Source organism: Chrysemys picta, chromosome 8 (genome assembly GCF_011386835.1).
Source record: "Chrysemys picta bellii isolate R12L10 chromosome 8, ASM1138683v2, whole genome shotgun sequence".
Classification (NCBI taxonomy): domain Eukaryota; kingdom Metazoa; phylum Chordata; order Testudines; family Emydidae; genus Chrysemys; species Chrysemys picta.
Genome location: NC_088798.1, coordinates 33375096 through 33403003, shown reverse-complemented (window position 1 = coordinate 33403003; position 27908 = coordinate 33375096). Strand labels below are relative to the sequence as shown.

General features: G+C 39.3%; 1 protein-coding gene across 2 annotated transcripts; it reads right to left on the bottom strand.

Annotated features, from left to right (window-relative positions):
* Positions 1 to 1785: 1785 nt before the first annotated feature.
* On the bottom strand, positions 1786 to 27829 carry EPHX4 (epoxide hydrolase 4). 2 transcript variants are annotated; one of them, XR_006172267.2, is made up of 8 exons: positions 27587 to 27829; positions 20443 to 20528; positions 16443 to 16600; positions 14197 to 14325; positions 10047 to 10150; positions 8157 to 8305; positions 4146 to 4226; positions 1786 to 2761 (listed from the first exon to the last, which is right to left on the bottom strand). XR_006172267.2 is itself a non-coding variant. In XM_005298127.5 (7 exons), the coding sequence occupies exons 1-7, from the start codon at positions 27827 to 27829 to the stop codon at positions 2527 to 2529; spliced, it is 1104 nt and encodes a 367-aa protein (XP_005298184.2). In that variant the 3' UTR covers positions 1786 to 2526. The 2 variants fall into 2 exon arrangements, 1 of the variants encoding a protein (XP_005298184.2); XM_005298127.5 differs by lacking the exon at positions 4146 to 4226.
* Between the last annotated feature and the right edge of the window lie 79 nt (positions 27830 to 27908).

The following is a 27908-nucleotide window of genomic DNA, read 5'->3' as shown; positions in this document are numbered from 1 at the left end:
TGTTGATTTAAGGATATTTATTTTGTATATTTTGGCATGTGAGGTTGACAATTTGTGTTTTTAACAGTTTATAAAATTTTAACTTTTTGAATCTCCATGTTTACTTTAATTAAATAATCATCTGACCCCCCACATAATTTCCTGCAACTGTGAAAATTTAAATTTATAAAAATAATTTAAAATGCTAAAACCAATAATCTCACACAACAGTGAAAACTTAAATCAAAATAATCTTTAAAAATACTTAAAAATAAATATTGATATCTGTCAAAATTATTTTTTTAAAAATCAGATTAGCCAAGCCTATATATACAGTAAAACTTATTTAAAAGGCAAGAGCTTTTCAGCATGATTTCTTATTTATATTACAATATTTTGACTAGTAAATCTGTTTTTCTACAGGCAATTAACTTTCTGGGTATTTGCAGCAATTTATTCCTGTCTCTTATCTCTGAAGTTTCTTAGGCCCAGGTCCTCAAAGATATCTAGGCTTCTATCTTCCATTGATTTCAAAGGAAGTTAGGAGCTTGAGTCTGAAAGGGTGTTTTAGGATTGAAAAGAAGTCAGTGAATCTACAGCCAGAAGCTGAAACCTGCTTAAAACTAGATGTATGTTTCAGGGATTGTTCTACCTCTCCAGCAAAGACTGGTTAAGAAACTGAAACATCTCTAGCTGCAAGGAGTGTGCACACCCTGCATAGGCCCAGCATTCTGACCTCACAGCCTTTCCAAACAACATAACTGCACTAGTTCTGTTGTGTAGAGGTGCCCTCTGCATACATGGGGAGACAGATGAGACAGCATTTATCCCTAAAAGGGGTCACCATAAGAGCTCATTTCAAATGACCATTTCATGGACATGTTTAACTCAGGATTCAGGGGAGGTTGCGGGTGGTGGGAGGGCTTTTTGCCTTAAAAATTTTAAGCGGGGGGGAGGGGGAAGGCATTGTGTTGCATATAGCAACAGAAGTGAAGTCTCCAGTTGTATTTATGGATGTAAAGATGAAGATGTACTTTGCGTAAAGAATGTGGGGAAAATAGATGCCTGAGTTGCCCAGCTCCAGTTGTATAAAGTCCCTCATATCCTACTGTGGCTAAGTATTCTATTTATTTGGACACTTGGCCCCAGAAGGTGTTAGGTGTCAGTGCCTACTGCAGCTGGGAGGAAAGAGTTTATAATAGCAGACAAGAGGCTTTGTCAGCTACATAGTGGGTTGAGGGAGCATTAAAACTGGGAGGAGGATTGTGTTTGTCAGGGGGAAGAAGGGAACACAGATTTGTGTCATGAGCCGTAGAAAGTTTGAGAGGCAGGAGAGCTTGAACAGAATTTGTGGGGGCCAATTTCCATTCATCTCATTGCAGAGATGCAGTTCCACAGCAGGGATGGAGCAACCTTTTCCTGGTGGAGAGTGCTGTTTCCCTCACTTTTTAGAGAAATTGGCAGCATCTTTTCTTCACAATATGGGCTAAGAAAGTGCTTTTTCTCTAAAATGAGAGTGAAGGTGGAGGGTCTTCGCTCTGAAAAGAGGGTCTTGAACAAGGAGCTGTACAGGGAGGTGACTCCAAGTTCTCCCTTCTAATGCTGGACACCCACATTTCAAGCCTTCTCTTCTCCATTGCTAGCAACCTACATCCCGTTGTTCTCTCTGACCTCCCCATGGCTAGTGAAATCTATCTTCAAACAACAACTCTCCTCTGGGTTATCACTTATTGAGTCTCTCTTTTCCCCTATGCACAGGGATCTGGCAACATTTCTTGGAGGCAAGAATGATAATTGCCAACATGGGAGGATGAATGCTGAATGGCTTTATTTGCTAGAAATTTCAACAATGATAGCATGAGCAAGGCTGCACAATAATAATGGACACATCATTTTTCAAAATGGCTATCCAGCTTTAGGAACAAATCTCTCTGTAAAGATTCAGATAGAGGGCACAATTTAAATTACATTTTATTAGATAGAAGTGGATTTGATACATAAATCATGAATATATAGCTCTTCATTTTCCATTCTTCTTGTCCAGATATGTTACATGTGAACAGATCCCTATTTTTCAATTAAGAAGAAAATATACCACATAAAACAGCTGTAATTTCACAATACAAATCTACTGGTTGAATGAAAACTGATAGTCCAACTGATACCTGACTTCTTTTTCATATGGCAGACCGCCATTATTTCATTATAAATTTGTGAAAGGCACCATATATTACAAGTGTAAAGCAAGTGAGAAACCAGAACCAAGTAACTTTCCATGATTTCCTTACTGTACAAACACATACATTTTAAGGCAGGTGTTTTTATGTGCAAAATACAAGAATACAGGTAAAACCAATGTTAACACTATATGTTCTCACACTATTTTCTTTTAGTAATAACATCGGTGTCAATATGTACAATACATCGAAAACACTTTTCCCTAACAGAGCCCAAATTAGAAGGTAGGCTGGAAATATGGTCCTGCTAATAATTAGTTTTTTTTAATGTAACAGCTTTTATGTAGACCTTTAAAACATGTAGAAAAAGTCACTCTCTTTTTCTTATTGTCTCTTCTTTTAGAAAGGTCCATATCAACTTGTTAACTATGTCAGGTTGATCCTGCTGGAGCCAGTGACTGGCTTCAGACAAAATAGTTAATCTGAAATGATTTTTAACATAAATCCGAGTAGTTTCTGCCATCTCAACTTCCATAAATGCATCTCTTTCTCCCCATAACAACAAGGTAGGCATGGTGACCTCATGGTGCTGCAGAGGTAGGCAACTTTAAAAAACAAAATACACGTTTTTTAACTGTTTTTAAAAAATCATCATGACAAAATATCAGTCAAATTAACTTTCCAGTTCAAAATACATCACAGATTAGTTGCATGGTTTCTAGGATCCAATTCACTATATTACCAATAAATTACTAATTATTACCAAAGCTCTCTAATTGATCTCATGTCAGCAACATCTTCCGAGGGTATCTTTATTCTAACAGAATTTACCACAGTCCAAATCCTGCAGTTGCTTTTTCAGATAAAACCTCATTGAAGCAACACTGCAGGTCTGTACATTTGGGCCTCATTTGTTATAAAAAGAGAAATTAACATTGTCATTGTTTCAGCTTGTACGTTGGTATGAAAAATAACTTTGTTCAGATTTACATAATACGTTATTGACTCTGCAGCAGATATTTGCAAATAATTTCTAAGTGGCCTTTGTTTTATATGATCTATCTTGAACTGTAACTCTATTTTAAAAATGTCTTTGAGTGCATAGGAAATTAGCAGAAGCAAGTAACATGGGGAGGGGTCAGATCCTAACTCCCATTAAGTAATTTTCGCACTAGTTTTCTGGTGCAATGCAGATTTAAACCCTGCAGGTCTGTCTGGTAGAGGACTCCTCAGCATGGAAGTGTATACAGGTGGCACAGAGATGGACAACCCTTTTCCTGGCACCCAGCATGGGAGTGCTGCCAGGAAAAAGGAAGTGTGACTGGTAGGCCCTTGCACTCCAGCAATCCATGAATGCTTGAACTGCTGCTTGGGACTGCAGAGAATCTGGCTCTAGAGCTATGTCTGTGAATGTTTTGTGTCACATTCTCCATTCGAGTCTTCAATGCCATGTCACAAACTGCTCTGTTTTAATGTCTATCTGTTCTAGTGATTCTGGAGAAGGTTAAAAAGGATATTCTCTTTCTTGCATTTGAGTAGTGTCCCCCCTTGATCTACTGATCAGGAGCTCAGTAACATCAATAAAAGAGAACCTGTGCCTAATATAGCCTGAATCTTACATGTTGATGAATTTTTCTATATTGGTGAATGCTGTGTCAAGTTTCAAATGATGCCAGTAGACTATCATTTAATTCCTTTTAATTGTTTTTCATAAACATTGTGTAAGATGACCAATCTGTTCAGTCTCCTAGACTTACTGAAAACCGAATGTACAGTACAGCTATAAGTAAAATATTTATGGAGAAAAACTTTCAATTGAATATTAGCCTCTGTAATGCTGAATGTAGCCAGTCACATTCAAACAGACCTACAGAATGCATAAAGACATTCAAAAGACAACAGAATTCACAGTACAAAGGGGTATAGTCTCTTTTTGAAGCAGTGGGAGTTAAATACATAAATATCTATGCACGGAGAGAATAATATTACCCGAAATTTGCATAGCATTGGGTAAAAGCTGCTTAAATCCTCAACATCAGAACTCAGGGCTTTGGAAGAATTTCTGAGGGGCTTATGGGGGGAAAAATTTGAGACACTTGGTTAACACATTGAAAAAAGAGACTTCAAAAAGTAAAATGGTTAAGGGTTTCATAACATTTAAATGACCCACTTAAACCTGCATAAATAATTAAAAATTATTTCTTTATACAACTGACTTTATATTAAAGTAAATATTTTATAAATAAAATCTTTCTGAACATTTAAAGTACAGTTAATATGCATTTGTATTGATATTTATTAATAGATCTATAAGTTACAGGACTAAGTCGTGACAGATGGTAGACAGATGTGAGATAATTGCTTGAATGTAAGCCTTATTAACCCATCAGAATTTATTTCAAATCATCCATTTTCAAATAGATGCTAAACAGTCCATCCATGCTTAAGTTTAAACTGTTTTATAAATCTTAGTGGCATATTGCAATACAGATTAACTGCAGTTGCTCAAAACAGACACCAAGGTACACTGACATTTAATCAGTTAATAACAATGATGTAATGTGATTCTTTAAAAGCAACAGAATATTTGAAATAGTTTTATTTAGACAAGCTTTTATGAGCAATTAGCATGGGGTGGAAGCTTAGGAGTTTCTTCATTTATTTCATTCTCTTTAATCAATATATTACTCTTGTACTCAATTAGGACAATGGATATTTTGGAGATTTGATTAGTCATAGACAATTTTGAACTCAAGAAACCAGAATATTGCTCAATTAGATAATGATGTCTACGAACCATGTTGTGTGAATTCTTTTGTATGTGAAATTCAGTATGTAGCATTGTGCCTCAAGGTACCAAATAGAAAAAAGTTTCTTTTAACAAGGATTAACATGCAGATTTGCCATCTAGAAAGGGAAGGTCATGTTGTGAACTCAATACCTTTTGAAAAGGAGATATCCTCAACACACAACGGTAGCAGATTTCCTCATATACAAAATGCTGAAATATTTCCCAACCAATGCAAGAGGAAAAATCCCATGTTTTGAAAGAACATACAACAGGCTTTTACACAAACTACGGTGTACCAGAACTCAAGTTCAAAAGTTCACTTTGACAGTGTGTCAGTGCATATCTCCTAAACTGAATATACTACAAGTCAAGCAACTACCAGGCTAAGGTCTATTTAAAAAAGGGGTTGTGTATAAAGTGTAGTTTATGGAATTATTGCTATTCTCTCCCTATAAAGATATATTGCTTAGTCAAGGGGACTAGAGGATTTCAAACAACATCTCTTTGGAAATAATTCTGTAATAAAATTAAGCTCTGAAGAACTGATTACTCCAGATGGGTGGCTGGATTGTAATGAGATATGAAGCCTTTAACATCTAGGTCACAAGGTACAATCCATTATGATTAGTGAAGATGAAAGTCATTAGAATCTGAATGCTGTTCGGTGCCTTATGTAAAATAAAGTGATGGTTTCAATCCAGTTCCTAGTGAACAGGTATTCAAATCCAACAACCACCATCACAATTGGTATTCTTGCGGACAGCTTCACACAGGCAAGAACTGAATGGGTCCCAAGACTGATCTAATCCTTTAGTTCCAATGGTGCTGATGCATTGGGACTTAATTCCCTATTATATATTATTATAGGAAGACCAGGGACAGAGTAGGCCCATTACTCAATCAGGAGGAAAAGGCAGTAACAGAAAATGCAGCAATGGTTTAAGTGTTAAATGCCTTTTTTGTTTCAGTTTTCACCAAAAAGGTTAGCAGTAATCAGACAACTAACAAAGTGAACATCAGTGTAAAAGGGGTAGGATCTGAGGCTAAAATAGGGAAAGAACAAGTTAAACGTCTTCAAGTCAGCATAGCCTGATTAAATATATCCTAGAATACTTAAAGAACTGGCTGAAGAGATCTCTGAGCCATTAGCAATTATCCTTAAGAATTCATGGAGGACAGGAGAGATCCCAGAGGGCTGGAAAAAGACAAATATAATGCCTATCTATAAAAAGGGAATAAAGACAGCCCCAGGAATTATAAATCAGTCATTATCCAAAGATAATGGAGCAAATAATCAGTCAGTTTGCAAGGATCTGGAAGATAATAATGTGACAAATCATGTCAAACCAACCTTATATCCTTCTTTGACAGGGAAACAAGACTTGTGGATGGGGGAAAGCAGTAGATGTGATATACGTCAACTTTAGTAAGGCTTTTGTTATGGTCTCACATGACCTTCTCATAAGCAAACTATGGAAATATAGCCTAGATGAACCTACTATAAGGTGGGTGCACAACTAGTTGGAAAGCTGTACTCAGAAAGTTGTTATCAATGGTTCACAGTCAAGATGGAAGGGCATAGCAGGTGGAGTTCCAAAAAGATCTGCCCTGGGTCTAGTTTTGTTCAATATCCTCATAAATGATTTGGATAATGACATAGAGAGTACACTTATAAAGTATGTGGATGATACCAAGATGGGTGGGATGCCAAGTGCTTTGGAGAACAGGATTAGAATACAAAATAATCTTGACAAACTGGAGAAATTGTTTGAAATAAACAGGATGAAATTCAATAAGGACAAATGCAAAATACACTTGGGAAGGAATAACCAACTGCACAAAAACAAAATGGGAAATGACTTCCTAGGAAGGAGTACTGCAGAAAGAAGACCTGGGGTTATATGGAATCACAAACTAAATATGAGTCAACAGAGTAATAATGTTGCAAAAAAAGCAAACATCATTCTAGGATGCATTAGCAGGAGTGTTGTAAGCAAGACGCAAGAAGTAATTCTTCCACTCTACTCAGCACTGGTAAGGCTTCAACTGGAGTACTGTGTCCAGTTCTGGACACCACATTTGGACAGAGTCCAGAGGAGAGCACAAAAATGATTAAAGGTCTAGAAAACATGACCTACGAGGAAAAATTAGATTTGTTTAGTCTGGAGAAGAGAAGACTGAACAGGGACATGATAACAGTCTTCAAGTATGTAAAAGGTTATTATAAAGAGCAGGAGGACAAATTGTGCTCTTCATCCACTGAAGACAGGACAAGAAGTAATGGAAGATTTAGCAAAGATGCAGCAAAGAAGATTTAGGTTAGACATTAGGAAAAACTTGCTAACTATAAGGATAGTTAAGCACTGGAACAAATTACCTAGGGAGGTTGTGGAATCTCTATCAATGGAGGTTTTTAAGAACAGGTTAGACAAACATCTGTCAGAGATGGTCTAGATCAGTGCTTCTCAAAGCCGGTCCGCCGCTTGTTCAGGGAAAGCCCCTGGCGGTCCGGGCCGGTTTATTTACCTGCCGTGTCCGCAGGTTCAGCCGATCGCGGCTCCCACTGGCTGCGGTTTGCCGCTCCAGGCCAATGGGGGCTGCGGGAAGGGCGGCCAGCACATTCCTTGGCCCGCGCCACTTCCCGCAGCCCCCATTGGCCTGGAACAGCGAACCGTGGCCAGTGGGAGCCACGATCGGCCGAAGCTGCGGACGCGGCAGGTAAACAAACCGGCCCGGACCGCCAGGGGCTTTCGCTGAACAAGCGGCGGATCGGCTTTGAGAAGCACTGGTCTAGATAATACTTAGTCTTGCCTCAGTGCAGGGGACTCGACTAGATGATCTATCAAAGTCCCTTCCAGTCCTACATTTGTATGATACTGTGTTTCTATTATATTAATACACTATTTAGAGACTAAATCTTTGATTTGCCATGCCTATTATTAATAGGAGAAAATTTGTATCATCTCTAGACATAAAGATTTTCCTCCCTAATATATTGGCTCTTTGATTACATTTTGTCGCCATGCCATGCAATTTAAATTACATCATACTTTCTGACACTGAATCAATGTCAATTACCTGGTAAAGGACCTTGGTTTGGGAAAAGATTTACCTTTTCTCCTGCCCTTGGGGTAACAGATAAAATAATATATTTGGATTCCAAGGATTTGGCTGAGATGTTTTACTTGATTTATGAACATTATACTGACCTGAAAATATTTCTGTAGTGGTTAATGGGTCCAGTTAGTGCTCCAGGTTGAGAAAAGACGTAAAGGTAAGCTTCAATGTCCTCTGCTGTTAATCGACAGCCTTTCCTTCCAATTCCAGTAGTCCGACTGGTAAATAAGTTTTTCAGTACCTAGCGAAAACAAAACAAAACAAAACAAAAAGCACCTAAGAAATCTTGACGTTCTGGATAGCAAAACAGTGATGATGATATTTCTCCCTTTGAGTAGGAGATATTTGTTTAAAATCCATCTACCTCCTTGTTTGAAGTGTAAGCTACTTTTTTTAGGCAACTATAAATAATGAAGTATAGAATGTTCTTATTCCTGGTGAGGTCTATTTCAGAGTACTAAAAAATATGTAAATAAGACAAAATTCCTTCGCAGTGGGCCCTTATACTGTCATAAGCAAACACAAGCTCTGGACACAGATTTCTAGTGTCGTAGAAGGAAAACATTTTTAAATGCAACAACTTGATTTAATGTCAAACTCATTGACATTTCTTTTGTTTTTCTTTTGTCTTGTTTTTGGGGTATGGTGCTACAGGTTATTTAGGCAGCACATTTTACAGGGAAGCATTCCATATTCCAGCCTGTCAGAAGTTCTTGCTTTCAAACAATCAAACTCTTCTTTAGAAACTACTGTTCTGTAAGGAAAGGAAGTTAAAATGTCAACTGAGGGAGAAAAGGGTGGGAGATCTGAGGGAGAAAAGGGCTAACATTTCTAAGGGCTGGTCCCCACTTAGTCCAGACTTCGGACTAAGGTACGCAAATTCAGCTACGTTAATAACGTAGCTGAATTCGAAGTACCTTAGTCCGGACTTACCGCGGTCCAGACGCGGCCGGAAGTCTCCCCCCGTCGACGCCGCGTACTCCTCTCGGCGAGCTGGAGTACCGGCGCCGATTGTGAGCACTTCCGGGATCGATCCGGGATCGATTTATCGCGTCTTAACCAGACGCGATAAACCGATCCCAGAACATCGATGGCGTGCCGCCGGACCAGCCGGTAAGTGAAGACTAGGCCTTAGAGGACGTTCCATTGACTTCAGTGGATGTTCATGTATGCAGTGGGTGTTCTATGTGCAGAGAATCTGGCTATTGGCACAGGGTGCCTATGCAGTCATAGTGTGTGCCTGCAGCACATGTAAGCATACCTAAGCTAGCCTTCACCTAGCTTGGGTATGTCTACACGTGCTGCAGCCACACTTCTAGTTGCACTGTAGACATATCCACAGAAACTACTGATACTTAATGACCTGCTGAATAGTCTTGGTGTTGACATACGTACTATAGTACTGGAAGTAAGGAGTATCAAGATATATTGAAGTGCTTACCAGGAAGCCAAAAGCAAGGATGAAGCTGAAGTAAATAAAATTTTATGCGCGCGCACACACACACACACACACACACACTCAGTGTTGCCAAAACACACATTTTTTTCACCAGTTACATGATTTTGGCCAGAGCATGTATCATTTTTACAGTGCATATATTTGTAATAAAAATAATAAAAAGTGAGTACTGTACACTTTGTATTCTGTGTTGTAATTGAAATCAATATATTTGAAAATGTGGAAAAACATCCAAAATATTTAATACATTTCAATTGGTATTCTATTGTTTAACAGTGCAATTAAAACTGCTATTCATCACGATTAATTTTTTTAAACACGATTAATTTTTTTTGTTAATCACGTGAGTTAACTGCGATTTTATTTTAAAATAAAGTCACATCAAATCCAGAATTATAGTTAAGTTTTACTAGCTATCCTTAATTTTTCCATAAACGTCATACTATCAGAAAGGATCAACATAGGTGGCAGTTATTCCATCAGTAACACATTAAACATAAACAAGAGCACTCATTTTGCTTACCTTGAAATCATTTACTGTAAACATGAATTCAGGAAACCAAGGCATTTGGAAAAAGAAGTAGTAACCAGATTTAATCAATTGTGAAGGATGTCGTAGAATGTATTCTGAAATAAAAATGCCCATGAATTAAAAATGAAAGCTGATAAAATTACTGTTGATATCACTATTTTTAAAATTAAAGGAATGTTTTAAAAGTATTAATTTAGAGAGTGCTATGTGACAAGGAATTATTATAATTTTAAAAGTAAGTATGTGAGTATATGTACTGGCCATTAAAATGTAATGAATTTTGTCTTACATATATCTTAAGAACAACAAGGAGTCCGGTGGCACCTTAAAGACTAACCGATTTATTTGGGCATAAGCTTTCATAGGTGCATCTGAAGAAGTGAGGTTTTTTACCCACAAAAGCTTATGCCCAAATAAATCGGTTAGTCTTTAAGGTGCCACCAGACTCCTTGTTGTTTTTGTGGATACAGACTAACCTGGCTACCCCCTGATATATATCTTAAGTAGGCAGCAAAAGGAAGGCCTGACAAAAAATCAGCAAAGGGGGCTGGACTTGAGGATTTGAGTATTTTAATCAGTTTAATTAAAATGACCTGTTTTTATTAGTCAAAACCATTTTAATTGTACAAAAACAATTAAATAAAGAACATTTTAAATATTTCTCCTCTCACAAATGTGATGCATAGAAATACTAAAGATGGTAATCCATTTATGTTTTTAAATATGGCATCAATCCTATTAATGGAAGGATTAAACTTTGGAATAGTCTTCTTTCTTAGCAGGTACAAAAACTGGAACCAAGATACTGTATAGTCACAGTAGCACAGTGGAAGCACACATAGCAAAGAAAACAATATAACTGAATTGATATTAAGGATCTCAAGCAGGCCTCCATTTTTTTGCAGGTGCAACTCTATGCTTGCAATGGGTTACATGTACAAACTATAACATTTAAGTAGCAAGTATAGTAGTTAGGTAGAAGTCTAAAGGCTATCATCTGTAGATGTAAAATTACACACACAATTATTTGGAGATGCAAAATTGTACCTACAAAATTGGAGCCCATCTCTGAAAAATCAGCCACGAAAGATGAATAGGAATTGTTCTTTAAAACAAAACTAATTTAATTGTATTTAATAGTTCAAGTCCCAAATAACTTTTTCAAACATTCCTATTTTGTAAATTCTTAAATTGCATCACCTGTTGCATTTTTCCTTTGACAGGTCACCAACATTGCTGATCAATGCTTGATTTTTCTGCTCTATAAGACAATGGTAAACTAACTTATTTTCAATATTGCCCGATCTCTAAAGTTTTTGTTTAAATATTATAATTTTACAAGGAGAACCATAGAGATCTGCTCAAAATTGGAAAAAGTTAACTCACCATTTTCTAATAGGCAGACTTCAGCACTGATCATTAGTAGTACATATAGTCCTCTGATATTGGGACATGTGGATGTGATGGGAAGTCAACCAATCCTGATGTGCAAACTTTGAGGAACTGTCAAAGATCTGTTATTGCTGTCACTTAACAAGAAATGATATGCAGTACACGACTAAATGATTATAGCAAGCCCCGAGGGTGTTATAGGGCACAAGCCTGAAAGTCAGGTGACTTCAGCCATGTGAAAAATGTAATGATCCCTTAGAAATGCATGGTTCAGAGTATCTCTTATTGCTATTATAAAATGCAATTTATGAATAAAAATGTGAGGAAAAAGTCAGACTTTTCATGTACTGGGCATTACAATGATGCTTATGGCTATCAGAATGCTTTATTTATAACCTGAATCTTTTTATTCAGTGCACTGTAGACCCTAATTAATTTGTGCCATTGACTGGCAAGCCCACTGAAAATTAGAGTGGATTGTGTGAACTACTAAGCAAGTAGACAAATACACACATCAAAAAGTCTATGGCATCACAAAGTGTTCATACAGAGCCTGACTCCTGCTCCAACTGGAGTTACTGATGAAACTTCAACTGGCTCCAATGGTACAAGATAAGCCCTTATTTTTGTAAGTGTAGCTTTATTATTCATTAAAATAATCTTTAGTAGGTTAGGACCTTGAGTATATTTTGTAAGAGTAATTGAGTTTTAGGGCTTGGTTCTGATTTCACTTATACTGGTTTTACACCAGTGTTACTTCATTGGCTTAAACTTATTCACACCAAGTGGGATAAGAATCAAGCCCTTATTAAGTACTCTTCTGTTAAATATATTTGGAGAAGTGAAGTGAGACCTTAAGATTTTTAATGAGAAAAAAACAGGTCTGCAATTAAATAAAAAAAATGTAGTAAGATGCTAATGGGCATTTTAAAATTGTATGTGCACTTAATGCATAGGAAAGTAGAAATCAAGTAGCACTGGCTAAAGCCAGGCATATAGCAGATATTCTCTGTGCATACCTCACCACATAACTCTGCAAATCCACCAAAATCCTTACCTTCAACTACATGCTATTAAGCAGACTCGGATGATTGGTTTGTTACAATGAGGTTTACTGTAGTATAACATCACAAAACTCAATTTCACTTGTCTAAATGAGAATTAGATTCTCATTTACATTAAGGCTGTTTTACACAGTGGCGGATTAGCCACTGGGCCAACGGAGCCCCGGCCAATTGGGGGACCCAGAAAAATGGATGCTCCCACCCCATGACCAGCTCTGCCTGGAGCTCCTGCCGGGGAGTGGGGTCAGGGTATGGAGGCTTGCCCCGCTCCACCCACACGGCACTTCTGCCAGGGAGCAGAGCCAGGGTGCGGGAGCTTGCCCCGCTCCCCGCAGGAATGCAGGGAGGCATGTGGAGAAAGCTTGCCCCATCCACAAATGGCTCTAATGGCTCCCAGCCTCTCCACATCAATGTGCCGCCATTCCAAAGAGAAGCTGTAGGTCTCCAATGAGTCTTACCATCCCACAGAGGGGTCTGAAGAGCCCCAGAGCATCCCTGAATCTGTGTGACCCTGTCCCTTAGGGGCTGGAAGGGTCCAGACATTCTCAGGACCCTCAAGGCTGAAGTGAGTCAATCATGATCATATCTGGGACCCTAAGCGTAGACGTGACTCCTCCCTTTGTGGCGCTAGCAGGGCTCTCACCATCCTTGGGCACTGTGGGTACAACAGCAGGTGCCTGACATGTCCTCAGAGAGGAGGGGCACTATCATGGCAGCTCCAAAGCACAAGCTAGCATCCGGTGGGGGTGGGGTGGGATGGGACCAAAGGTATGTGTCTTAGGAGAGGAGGGGAAAACTGAGCTACCACGCACCTGCCCTTGGCCAGCAAAGGGACACCGAGAGCAATGGCCTTTGTCCTCTGGGCAATTGGGTTATGCCAGGCCATGCCCTGTGTCCTCTGCTCTCTGAGACTGGAGCACGGGCAAACGTGTGTGTGGGGGGAGAGATGGAGAGGCTCAGCCAACATGCAATAACCAGAGAAGGGAAGGGACAAAGCAGCATATCAAGGGGTAGCGCTAGGTGACGGGACCTTCTTCGGAGTGGGCAAGGTCGGGGCATGGGGGCCTTCCCCCCTCTACCCACCCGGCACTCCTGCCACAGAGCAGGGGAAGCCCCCGCACCTCAACCCCGCTCTCTGGCAGGAGAGCTGGCTGGGCAGGTGGAACGGTACAAGCCCCCACTCCCCAGCAGGAGTGCCGGGGAGAGGCAGGGGATGGGGGACTGCAGGCGGAATGTGTGGGGAGGGACCCCTACTTGCTCTGGCCCAGGGCCCCACAAAATCATAATCCGCCTCTGGCTTTACACTTAAGTGGCAATATAATGGGTCATTTTCATCCACCTTAAGGCACCTTTGCACTGCCAGAGCCAAGTAAAGCAGCCTGAGTGTAAATGAGAATCAGGCTATGGATTTCCAAAGACAAGAAGCCAGTATATCTGCATGCCAGTACCCTCACCCACTACTGTAAAATTATGCTTTAATGCAAAATATCTGACAGCTTTGCGTTTCATTTAAATAAGGGATAGATTCCAAGAGGTGCGGAGCACTTGTAACGTTCTTTCACAGCATCCCTAGGTATCTAGGTGTGCAGTGCCTCTCCAGATCTACCCTTAAATAAGCACCAAATCTGCCTGCTTAGTGAAAATGTGAATATTTTGGGTTAATATAAAAATATTGTAAAACTCACCTGTAAATACAGAGGGATGAGGGAAATTAACCACAATAAGCTTGGTCACCATTTCCGGATAACAAATAGCAACTAACCAAGCAATCATTCCACCCCAGTCATGGCCAATCAGCATACACTTATTGTACCCTGCCACATAAAGACAGATTTTGACATCTGTTTACTGACAGTTATATGAAAATGAATTATCACATAAAATAATGACAGTTAAACAAAAACAAATGTTCCAACATATTTGCTGACAATACTTCAACGTCATTTTTTCTTAACAAATTATTTATACTGCCATAGTTAAAGATGTGTCAACACTTCCTTTATTAAACATAAAAAAGGAGATTAGCGAGTGTTATGCTTGAAATTTTTACAGGTAATTAAAAGTAATGGTTTCCATTGCAAATATACTTTGTCCCCCCTTGTATATGTGATGTAAGTCATCTTACTGCATGAGATCATTTCTGTGCTCTAATACCTATGTGCAATGTGGCCAAGTTGGTCACATTGTGTCCAAAATCTCAATAATGCATCATTATTAAGGTGGGAATTATATCCAGATAGCTGCACTTACTGCACACGTAAACAGGTAGGGATGATGGTGTACAGCACAGGCTCAGAACACTTCTTTACTTATTCATATTCTCTTTAGGTGGGAATTTCAAAAGTGCTAAGCATTGACCTAACTATGATTCCACTAATATCAGTGGGAATTTGAAAACTGACTCACAGGGAGCAGAGTTAATTCAAGACTGCTGCGCTTTAGGAAATTCCACCTTTTATTCCTTAACCCAGACAGACCTACACTGCAAAGCCCCAGTTCCTTACTGAGAATTAAAGCACTCTACATACATGTCAAGTCAGATGTGTAAAATCCAAATTATTTTGGGTTCTCTGACAGAAAGCAAGAGAGAAATGTCAAAGTAACCAACACCTTTTATCTACTTTCTGATAAAAATCTCTTTGGAAACTTTTGATTTAATCTGACTTTCCAAAATAATTTATCTCTGGAGCAAAAACAAGCAGGGGACATTTGAGTCCAAGAGGTCATTTTTTTCTAGAAACTTTTAAGCCCCTGTGAAGCAGGACTTATAATGAGAGAGCGCAATACATCACAAAGCACAACTATGGCATTACTGAGGAGTTTAATAAAACTAGAATTGCTTAGAAAACGCAAACAAAGTTTGTGATATCATGCCCCATCTTTTGATGTGATTCAAAATTTTCAGAGCAGTTCTAAATTCAAACCTAGATCATCACTTTACAATTTGCCCAGTGTTTCTTGCACTGCTCTGAGTGCAGCTGGGAAGAGATAATGACTCAGAGAGTAGCAATCTGCCTCTGAATCTCCCCACTACTCTGGAGGGGAAGTATCCTACAGTGTGGTTATATCCACCACAACTACATTTCCCCCTAAATAGGGGAAACCTAGCAGCTTTACAGAGCTTGCTTCCCCTCCCATGCAGCTATCTGTGGTACACATAGCCTATGCAAGGACGTAAGGAGTACAGTATCTTATGTCCTCTTATTCCCCTTTTCGCAGCTGTGCAAGATTGGCCATGATTTGGCCTGTACAAGGGAGTACATAAATGAACAGTAAAACTCAGTTGAATACTGACAATTGAGAATTGGCTATTGTGCATATTTTAGTAAGTTGTTTTCTTTTTTATTAACACTATACAGCCCCTACATTGCTGTCACTTAGAGCATATGCACTTTGCGTAGTAGGTAATAGAAAATATCACCATGTTGTTTTGGTTTCCATCTTCTAGTATTGAGACCCTGTAAGCGCTACTGATGCTTAAGACCCTAATCCTATAATTAGATTCACTAAGTGCAAGGGTCAGCATTAGGTGGAGACCCACTGACTTCAGTGGTACTCATCATAAGGCTATAGTACTGGATCCAGCTGTGCTACCAGATCCCATTGCAGGATGGGGGCATACAAGAGCATCTTTAGGGCTTTGCATTTGATTGAAAAGCATGTTTGCATATTCCCTATGCTGACCCAGGCATATTGGCTTGAAAACAAAACTTTTCATACTGTTCAAGAATGAGTGTGGACTAAATTCCATAAAATAAGTCAGATCTATTTGAATCAAATTTACTTAGACAATATCGTCAACTAAATGCATATATTAAAACAAAACCAATCACCTTGGAATTTTTTTTAAAATCACAGGATAGCTATTCATAGTTCTGCAACAAATGAAATAAAATTAACAACTTGGGCAGTTTGGCTTCTGTTAACGCACCTAGAGATTCCAAAATATCCTTTATATCTGTAATTAGGCAATCTAACTTGTAATTCTCCTGGTGAGAAGGCGCATCTGTTTCTCCATAACCTCTCAAATCCAGTGCCACAACTCGATATTCACTTTTAAATTCTCGCAATTGATGGCGCCAAGAATACCTAATAAAGGAGAAAAAAATGTAGTTAAAGGTTACATGGAAGAATACTAGAATTGAGTCAGTAGTACAGCCTCTATGATAGGGTGATGTTAAATTCTATTGGCTTGATTCTCTGTTATGTATGGCCACTTTTTGCCATAGCATGGTGGTTCTGTCTGGGTGGGAATTCCCACTAGAAAGGGAATCTGTAGGGAAGATGAGCTAGCATGAGTGGTTCTACACCACCATCTTCTCAAAACCCCTAAGATAGAGAGCATAGCTGAGGGAAAGAGGGTATAATCAGACTGTCTCTATGGTCCAGTTATTCATGGCTTCTAGAATGGCTCCTTAGTGCCATGGGTAGCTGGCAAAAATTAGAGCATCCCTGAGACTCCTGTAATTCTGAGGAAGCAACTGACCCCAGAATATGGGGTGTGGAGAGCTACTTCTCCTAGATGGGCGGCTCTATGTGTTTTGCCGCCCCACGCATGGCAGGCAGGCAGCTTTCGGCAGACCGCGCCTGCAGGCGGTCCGCTGGTCACACGGATTCGCCGGCATGCCTGCAGGAGGTCCGCCGGTGCCGCGCCATCAGCGTCCCCACCGCCGAAGCCGCGGGACTGGCAGACCTCCTGCAGGCATGCTGCTGAAGCCGCGTGACTAGCGGACCGCCGGCAGGCGCGCCACTGAAAGCCGCCTGCCTGCTGCCCTCACAGCAACCAGCAGGTCGCCCCCTGCGGCTTCCCGCCCCAGGCATGTGCTTGCTGCGCTGGTGCCTGGAGCTGCCCCTGTTCTCCTGTCAACTTCTTCCTGCACCAGATAGGCTTGAATGGACCAACGAGTTGGCCCTCAAATGACAAGATGAACACATTTGTGTTTCTTTGGGGGAAAGGGGGAGGAAGGAACGATAACTCATTCAATATGTAAAGCAAAGGATTAATAACATATGTTACAAATTAATTTGATCAACTGATATTTTATGGTTATCATCTGTGCTATATTTATCTATGTGTCCTTATTCAGTCACTCTAAACTCTCCCAGAACAATGAAGATTAACAGCTGTCAGTGCGTCAGTACTGTACATGGTATTTTACTGCTTGTGTTTCTATGGAGAATAAAGACTGAAATTACTTACTTTAAAGGAAATCTAGAGTGAGGAAGAATTTAATAAGCATCCAGAGAAAGATTTGGATTATTCTTGGGTTTAGAAATAATAGATTATAACTGGATAAAAATGGTATAAAGATAATAAAAGACTGTGGGCCTTGTCCTGTTAGCTGTTAACTACGCTTCAATTCTTAATGAAATCAATTTAAATTGAACAGGAGTACTTGTGGCACCTTAGACTAACACGGCTGCTACTCTGAAATTTAAACTGAGGATACCCAACACCTTCTAGGAGGTGCTCAGAACTTGGAAGGATTTGGCCCTATATTATAATATCATTCAAGGAAATATGAAAAATGTTATGATCGTTTTAACCACAGATCATATAAAATGGACCCCTGCTTGCTAACTTTTACTATTAGCCCTATTGCAAAGATCTCAAATAAACAACGTAAATGAAGCATTTGGGAGGTCAAATAGCTTAAGGGAGAGGTGTACAATTCTGCCAGACTCCAAGTAGCATTTTATTTCAGATCCTTATGCCTTCTGCTTTGGGGGTAGTGCTAACCAATCAGGGATTTTGAACACATCATGATCAACATTACATTGTCCTTGGACTAATCAAAGAAAATGTTATTACTGTAAACACAACACCCATCATAGTTCCATCTGGGTGCCCTATGTTAATGCAAATAAATACAAGTTTTAATAAATACAGGTTTCTATAAATGACTTTTATTTTTAAAAAATCAATATACACTGCCCTGTAAGTCAAGTTTACCATGATAACTATAGGGGCTATCACAAATACCTCATTAAAGTGAAACAACATGACACAGTACAGGTCTGTCGCATCTTACATGCATTTAACATGCGCGATTTCAACTTTACGTGGTTGGCAAAAACAAAACAAAAACAAAAACAAAAAAAAAGAGAAAAACAACAAATTTTAATACTACATCTGTAGTGCGGGCGATTTCGCCCACCATTGAACTCAATGGAGTTTTCGCTTTATGCACTAACCACGGAACAGAACCCCCGCGTAAGATGAGACAGACCTGTAAATGTTTTCTTTTTTAATGACATACCACCTTTATATCCCCATACCCTGCTGTCATGATGGTCCATCAATCAGTTAAAGGCTTGATGAACAGATAGGTCTTGCAAACCCTGACGCTTGCCAAACTGTAGCCTTAGCAGACCACCAAGAGAAGCAGATCCCAGAGGCATGGGTCATCTAGTAAAAGTATCCTCTGTGAGTTCAATATGTATCACTGATCTTTTCATACAACACTTTTTTTTATCATATCTAAAGTATTTATCTAGTGAGACCACTGCTTTGCAGGAAAGATTTTGAAATGTTGGTAAATACCTTTATTTTCTCAAGGCTGAATAATTGGAGCTATTTTGGGTTTTTCTGATCATGTTATTTCTGGAAGCAGCTCACACATCCTTACAGGCATTCAGCTATCTGAACATTTTACTCCAATTTTAAAATTTTTATATTAGTTTCCCATAAGATTTTGTATTGATTTTTTAAAATTGCATATAAGTGACTTAATGGCAGTGGTGCATTATATATTTGACTGATCTTTTGCCAATATACACCCTCAGTTGCTCACTGAGATCAGCACTGACTGGTTATTTCATGTGTCCTAGTAATAACCTTGAGACATTGGAAGCTAGAGGATTTTGCAATTAAGCTTCATAATAGTGGAAGTTACTTCTATTCCTGTTACTATCCAAAAAGTACAGGTTTGCAGCTGCTTTATACTACTCTTAAAATTGTTATTCTTTTATCTCATGCTTTCAAAACAAAATCTCAGTTCATACATAAAATTCTGCATAGATTCAGTAAGAAGCCAACTGTAATATTTTTAGCGTGCATATTTTATCTCATGCATTACTTTATTGTTGTCTTCTTTTAAAAACAGCAGGTATAAGCTATGCTACTGGCGTTAACAATGACCTATATAGCAGTTTTCTTATTCAATATCCCATTCCATTTGAGTAGTCAGACAATACACAGAATGTTGCTAAAGGCATGACCTGCAATGATTTTAACTTGTTAAATCTGGCAGTCACAGCCTAAATGATATGGCCAAAATATTAGAAACTTTGTCCTTTCATCATTACAAATAAACACTTTAGGTTTTGTTTACTTTTGATCCACCAGGCTTCTTCATGTGCCTGCAGATGTAACCATTTTAATGGAGCCTTCTTCCCTTAGTGACAACTAAAAGTAGTTAAGCTACACGATAGACTCTAGGACTTTAAAAACCGTGCATTTCCCTCCCTGTATTTCTTATAATATATAGTATGCCATGCTATTATTTATTAATAAATATACTGATACATTTTGAATTTAAAAATCTGCCTGGGTTCTTGTGCGGGTGCCCATCACCAGTGTCTGAACACAGGAATACTCATTCTAAATGTTTATGCTTTGTCAACCCTGAAGTGTACTAGAACAGAGTAAATGGCTCTCCTGATAGTTTGATGAAAAGTGTATACACATGAAGAAATATTTCCTGAACTAGAATAGAAAGAGGTATTTTGGTTTAGATGAACACATAGAGATTATTTTGTGGATGGTACAACTGGAAAAAATGAATACATGCTCAGTTGCAGTGGTTTGTCCAATCTTAGAACTTACCATTACTGGGATATTTGAACATAGTTATGGAGAATAGCTGAGTGGATTTAAATGATATATAAACTATGTCTGTAATGAAATGAGAACAAGTGGGGGGTTTTACCAGAACTCTGGAAAGCCATGAAGCAGCAGCATGAGTGGTTTACCCCGTTCTCCAGCAGCTACATAGTGGAATCTTAACCCTGAATCCTGGAAGGGAAAAGAAAAAAAAGTATTGTGATCTGATTGCTGCCCAGTACTGCTGCAATGAGGATCTGAGTATTAATATGATTTTCAAAGGTATTCAAAGAGATGAATTTTGTGCTTAATATAACTGCCAAATTGACAGCCCTGGAAATCGATGTCTTCTGTATCTTCACAGATCAGTGATGTATGGGCAATGGCAGTACAAGCTTACCAACTATTCTGGAAGGATCTCTTCTAGCAGGTGACAAGGTTGTTCAGTTTCTATGCCTATTCAGTCATGTGACTCTGCTAAGATTTCCAAGAGCGCCAACTGGTGTGATGCCCAGGTAACTAGGTACTAGGTAACTAGGAACTAGCACCCACTCAGTTCACATAGAACACCAAATAACCACTAGATAGAATGCATTTTAGTCCATGCTTTATAGTACTTTATATCTGCTGTACAGCTTGTGAGTTAGATGATGCTACTCTCAGCTATTTAAAATTATATCACATTGAAAACAGGTATAGAGTTGACAGATCATATGAGTTTTTTAAAAATGAAAGTTTGTCAAAATTAATTAAGGTAGTTAAAATTGTATATTTTTGATGTGCCATAAGGTTTAAATCACATTTATTTTTATTTTAAAAAGTTGAAGGTCCATTAAGGCTTTTCTCAGAGAGATTGGAAAAAAAGATCTATTAACATGACTGTCGTCACCTACCTTGTCTTTATTTACTGAAATTGGCTGTAGCCATGAGCCCCCTGATAATTTTTATCATTGTGAAAATTACCAATAGGCAAGGTGTTTATTGTCAGTAGGCCAGAAGCTGAGTCAGTGTAAACTGACATAGCTCTATTTAAATGACTGGAGCTATGCTGAGATACACCAACTGAAGGTTAGACTGAATAAATGGGCTGAAATGATGTCCGAATAGATCTGATGGGTTCCTGCCTCCCTAATGAGGAAAACTTAATGCTCAGCCATGGACTTGAGAGTGACCCAAAAGGTTACATGTATAGAGCTGACTAATATGCTCTGAATATTGCCTATGAGATTGTACATTGTCTCCACACAGAAATAAGTTTTATGGTAGCTCTCAGGAGATACTGCTGGTGAAGACCTTCCTGAGAGAAGGGGATATGGGACTTGGGAAAGAGTTGGCTTGAGAAGAATTAATCTGTTGGTTGGGTTTCACATAAGGAGAGATTGTACTTCTTCTTTATTGATGTAACAGAATGTACTGCCTCCTCTCTACAACCTGATCAATTAATGCTTTCGCCTGTGGATCAAGAGCTGATGTACTCTCCACGGTGGTGAAAATACAGTAGCCAGAACTTCCCGGCTGTATCTGCTTGAACTTCCTTGAGCTGCCCTGACACTGCAAACGCATCAACTAATATCTTGGGACCAAGGTTCTAGAAGGGACATTTTTTTTCTCTTTTTCATACTTATTTGGGATTTTATTAAGAATTTGAGCCTGATTCCCCCCACCTTTCCCCCTATTACAACAGTTTTACACACTGAAACTCCAGTGAAGACAAGAAATTAATTCAGGAAAGTTTAGAAGCATCAAATTCAGTGAGCAGTATTCAGGAATTATTTGTGACACTCTATATATTATAGGGCTGTCAAGCGATAAAAAAATTAATTGTGATTAATTTTTTAAATTGTGCAATTAATCACAATTAAGTGTGCGATTAAAAATAATTATGATTAATCACACTGTTAAACAATAATAGAATACCACTTGTTTAAATATTTTTGGATGTTTTCTACATGTTCAAATATATTCATGTCAATTACAACACAGAATACACTGTTATTTATTTTTTATTACAAGTATTTGCACTGTAAAAAACAAAAGAAATAGTATTTTTTCAATTCACCTCATGAAAGTACTGTAGTGCAATTTTTTTTCATGAAAGTGCAACTTACAGATATAGATTTTTTTCATTACATAACTGCACTCAAAAACAAAACAATGTAAAACTTTAGAGCCTACAAGTCCACTCATTTCTACTTCTTGTTCAGCCAATCACTCAGACAAACAAGTTTGTTTACATTTGCAGGAGATAATGCTGCCCGCTTCTTGTTTACAATGTCACCTGAAAGTGAGGCATTTGCATGGGACCGTTGTAGTTAGTGTCACAAGATATTTATGTGCTAGATGCTAAGGATTGATATGTCCCTTTATGCTTCAACCACCATTCAAGAGGACATGCGTCCATGCTGATGATGGGTTCGGCTTAATAACAATCCAAAGCAGTGCACAGTGATGCATGTTCATTTTCATCATCTGAGTCAGATGCCACCAACAGAAGCCTGATTTTCTTTTTTGGTGGTTCGGGTTCTGTAGTTTCCGCATCGGAGTGTTGCTCTTTTAAGACTTCTGACAGCATGTTCCACACCCCGTCCCGATCAGATTTTGGAAGGCAGTTCAGATTCTTAAATCTTGGGTCAAGTGCTGTAGCTATCTTTAGAAATCTCACATTGGTACCTTCTTTGCGTTCTGTCAAATCTGAAGAGAAAGTGTTCTTAAAACAAACAACATGTTCTGGATCATCATCCAAGACTGCTAGAACATGAAATATATGGCAGAATGTGGGTAAAACAGAGCAAGGGACATACAATTCTCCCCCAAAGAGTTCAGTCACAAATTTAATTAACACATTTTTTTTAACGAGAATCATCAGCATGGAAGGATGTCCTCTAGAATGGTGGCCGAAGCATGAAGGGACATATGAATGTTTAGCATATCTGGCATGTAAATACCTTGCAATGCCAGCTACAAAAGTGCTATGCAAATACCTGTTCTCACTTTCTGGTGACATTGTAAATAAGAAGAGGGCAGCATTATCTCCTGTAAATGTAAACAAACTTGTTTGTCTTAGCCATTGGCTGAACAAGAAGTAGGACTGAATGGACTTGTAGGCTCTGAAGGTTTACACTGTTTTGTTCCTGAGTGCAGTTATTTAACAAAAAAATAAATAAATCTACATTTGTAAGTTGCACTTTTATGATAGAGATGGCACTACAGTACTTGTATGAGGCGATTTCTTTTTTTATCATTTTTGCAGTGCAAATATTTGTAATTAAAAATAATATACATTTTGTATTCTGTTTTGTAATTGAAATTAATAGATATGAAAATGTAGAAAAACAAAATATTTAATAAATTTCAATTGGTAGTCTATTGTTTAACTGTGTGATTAAAACGACAATTAATCACAATTACTTTTTTTGAGTTAATTATGTGAGTTAACTGTGATTAATCAACAGCCCTAATTTTAAAGTCTCTACTGACCTCTTCCTGGTCATATCTCAGGGCATCTATTCCCTCATCATCATCCGTGATATCCTCTCGGCCACATTTGACACCTATCCCCATTTGTACTTCTCAAAAATCATGTTCTCTTTTGGTTTTTATTATTCCTTTCTCTCCTTGTTATCCTCCTGCCTCTCTTCAATGTCTTGTTTAGTGGGTCCTCCTCCTTTCCTCTCTTTCAATGGATGACCCATAGGGCTTTGTCCTCAAACTCCTCATCTGTGTGTGTGTGTGTGTGTGTCCCCTCAAACAATATCTCATCCACTCAGACACCTTCACTCGTCATCTGTATGCTGATGACTCAAATTTACCTTTCTTCTCCTGACCTCTGTTTCTCCATCCAAAACTATCCTGTCTCCCTGAAATTATCTCATGGATGTCCAGGCAGCTGTTCAAACTCAATATGCCCCAAACTGAGCTTCTCATCTACCTTCTTGAGCCCTCTCTTCTCCCCACTTTTTCTGTGACTGTTGACATCATCATCCGCACAGTCATCCAAGCTGTAATTGGAGCATCATCTTCAAGCTGCACATCAAGGCTGTGTTGAAATGTTGTCCCTTTTTTTACAATGTTTCAATATCCAGACTTTCATCTTTGTTGTTTTACTTGGGACCTGTAAGCATTACTCTAGTACTAATGACAACAATAATACACCTAGCCTTCAGGGCCGGCTCCAGGCACCAGCAAAGGAAGCAGGTGCTTGGGGTGGCCAATGGAAAGGGGCGGCACATCCGGGTTTTCGGCGGCAATTTGGTGGCGGGTCCCTCAGTCCCTCTCGGAGCGAAGGATCCGCCGCCGAATTGTCACCGAAGAATGAAGTGGCGCGGTAGAGCTGCCGCCGAAGTGCCACCGATCGCGGTTTTATCTTCTGGATATAGTCAATGATTTCATTTATCCCCAGAATGTTTTACTGCAATAATTTACCCCTCCCCAACATGGTCAGTTGAAATATGGTATTGTTTGTTATAAAGGGGGGAAATGTTATATATGGGTATAAAGAATTCACATGCCTCATGACCTAAATGAAGTACATAAAACAACTCAGACATAAGAAACTGGAATCCTTAAAAATCTGCATTTGTACTGTACTCTTCCCCGAAAATCTGCAGTTTATTATTAGTGGTCAACCATGTATTTTAATACTTTAAAGTGGCATGGAAGCTTTTATATCAGAAGTGACAGATTGTCCCTCTGGAGTAGAAGATAAATTTGTTTGTAAGTAACCTAGAAAAACATTTTATAAGCAAATTGTAGCTACCTGAATATTAAGAAGTACAAGAAAGTAACCTTTATATTTGAGGATTCAAACCAGCTCTCTTTTACACTGTAGACATAATGTGAATTTAAAAGTTTTTCCACATACAAGCTTTCTCCTTAATGATCAACTAACTGGCCAGAATGTATTCCCATTGTTGTTGTCAAAGGCTTTCATATATTTAATTCACCAACTAACTGAATGCATGATTTAATTTAATGTATTAACTGAGGTTCATAACTAATAGTCATATACGCTCTTGTTATATATTGTTTATTCATTATCTCTTTTGTAGAAATGTATTTTCTAATTCTAACTAAAAAGTGGTGAACTACATTTGGCAGTATTAGTCTCTATTGATCTTACATGGTTTATTGTTTGTGTTTTTGTTCTTCTCTATATCAGTGGTTCTCAACCTATTTACCATTTGGGGCCGCATATGCAGCTCTATATGTGTTATGTGGGTTACACACACACACACACACACAACCTGTATGGCCCCGAGGATGTCACATGGGCCGTAGCTGTGTGCTGATTGGGCTGCAAGTGGCCATGGATTGAGAGCCGCTGTTCTAGATGCTTAGTTTCTTCTCAGTATTTTTTCACTATTTTACTGGAGTCTGAGATTACATTTAGTGAATGTTTATTGCCCATTTCCAAGATCTTACCCACAAGCAATAAAAGAAGTCAACTAAAACTAGTGTTTTATTAAAAATTAAACTTAAAACATTGCCATACATCATACATCTGCTATGCACTTCTGACTGTAGGCTGAGCAAGGTCTATACTATTGCATTTGCATGGTTATTAGATGTGTGGACCACAGGCAGGACAGTCACAAGAGATAGGAGAAAGATTCAAGAAAAACATGACTTAGATTGTAAGCTTTTTGGGTGCAGGGACTTTTTGTTCTATGTTTGTAAGGCACTTAAGAGAATAGGGTCCTGATCCATGACTGGGGTTCCTAGGCCTTATATACCAACAGTAAACAACAACAGAGAAAAAATGGGAAAGAGAGGTGGAGAAAGATGGGGCATGCTGCAGAAAGTAGGATAAAGATAGAGGGGGGAAAAGGATGAAAAAGAAGAGTCGTCGCTATTATTGTTGCATTGGAGACCCAGGGAGCCCAGCAATCTAATGAACACTAAAACAGAGCTTCCCACCTCTAACCCAGATGAGGCTTCCAGATGGTAGGACTGTGCAATCAGTCAGACCTATCCAGAATTTGATTCTTTCATCTTCAAGAGACACCATTTAGCCCAGCAGCCTACTGGCAGACAGCAGGAACAATGCCCTCTGTCAGAATTGAACAAGATGGCTCTTTTTTATTGTGAGTGGAAGAATATCGCCAACCTTCAGAAAGCAGTGGGAGGAATTCCATCAGCCTGAGATCCTATCTCCCACATGGACAAGTTAGGCTAGCGGCAAAGGACAATGATAGCCCAGCAGCTGAACAGGTCTTGCCATCCTGGTGGGGCATAATCAGTTGATTTCCCTCAGTTCTGTTCTCAGCTGGCACCAGTTTGAGTCCTCAAGCTCCTGGTAAAGTGGAACTCGATAGTCTGATGGTGGTCTAGTCTCTGGAATCTTCACCAGTGCACATACAGAGTTCATGCTTTATACCATGTTAAGCATCTATACAGTATGCATGATTCATCACACCAGGCAACCCTGGGAGGGCTGGCAGAACATGCACGTAGGAGTAGCTTAGAAAGAATAGTGATTAGTGCCACCTTGAATTTTCCCTGGTTGTCTAATTCCCTCCTAGTGTTCCATGACTTTCTGAAAGTAATGACCAGTGGTTGAGCAAGTTCATTTGTTAATTCCCTCAACACTCTGAGACACATCACCTGGCTCAGCCGATTTGCATACACACTGGTTATTTTCATCAAGTTTCCTGTCCCCCGTCCCAATAGGTAGCTATAGCTGTAGATAGAAGGTTAGACCATTCACTTTATTGAACAGAGCGATTCCACTCAGGTCGAGCGTTTCACCCCGAGAACGAAGGTGACCTGCAAGGATTCTATGTGCTCTGCAAAGAAAAATTCAGCATGGTCTTTAAGACAACAAATAAACAAAAGCAGAGTGAAACAATTCAGACAAAAGACCTGATATGCACACAGTGTGACTGTTTCAAAATGGATTACTGTTTGCAAACCCCATCTTTGTGATGCACATAGAACGGGTTCTAAATGTGACTACACGGCACGCACTACAACGAAGAGAACCATGACCATTCCCTTTCCTTTGAATGAATCAAATACTGTACACACAGTGTTCTTTCCCTTCAGCACCAACCCAAGAAACAAACGGCGCTACAGCAGATCTTCAGAGAGAAAAGAAATGGAAATGCAAGAGACCAGCCAGTCCCCACCCCGCTCCCTCGGGTTTTACAAGCAAAGAGAGCGAGTCACCTGTTATTTATGTTTAGCGGCAGGCAGGTTACCCCCTCACACCCCTATATTAAATGGTTAGCACAGAAACCAAGAGCCTTTACCTTAATTCTCACGTAGCAGTGGGTGCCCAAGGAGGGATCACTGAGGCAGGCTGGAGGATTCTCCCGGATGATCCGCTGGAAGGTCTTGCCTGGACTCCTTCCTATGCTCCACAAAAGTTTCAGCAGCTCTATGCAGGCGCAGATCGCGCAGTAGCTATACACCAGCGCCCAGAAGAGCAGAGCCCTGACCGTCACCATGAACCCGCCCGGGAGCCACGGTAAACAATCAGTGGGGCTCGCCATTAGGCGGCGGCTGCTCCTCTCAATCCTCCCTCCCCGTCAGCGTCAGGGGATGGGCTCGGCGGCAGGGAAAGCAGCGCGC

Coding starts and splice junctions, on each gene's coding strand:
- EPHX4 (XM_005298127.5), bottom strand. CDS start 27,829: ATGGCGAGCCCCACTGATTGTTTACCGTGGCTCCCGGGCGGGTTCATG. Junction 14,326..16,442: donor GGATATTTTGGAATCTCTAG/GTGCGTTAACAG, acceptor TTTATGTGGCAG/GGTACAATAAGTGTATGCTG. Junction 2,762..8,156: donor CACTACAGAAATATTTTCAG/GTCAGTATAATG, acceptor TGTTTTTTAAAG/TTGCCTACCTCTGCAGCACC.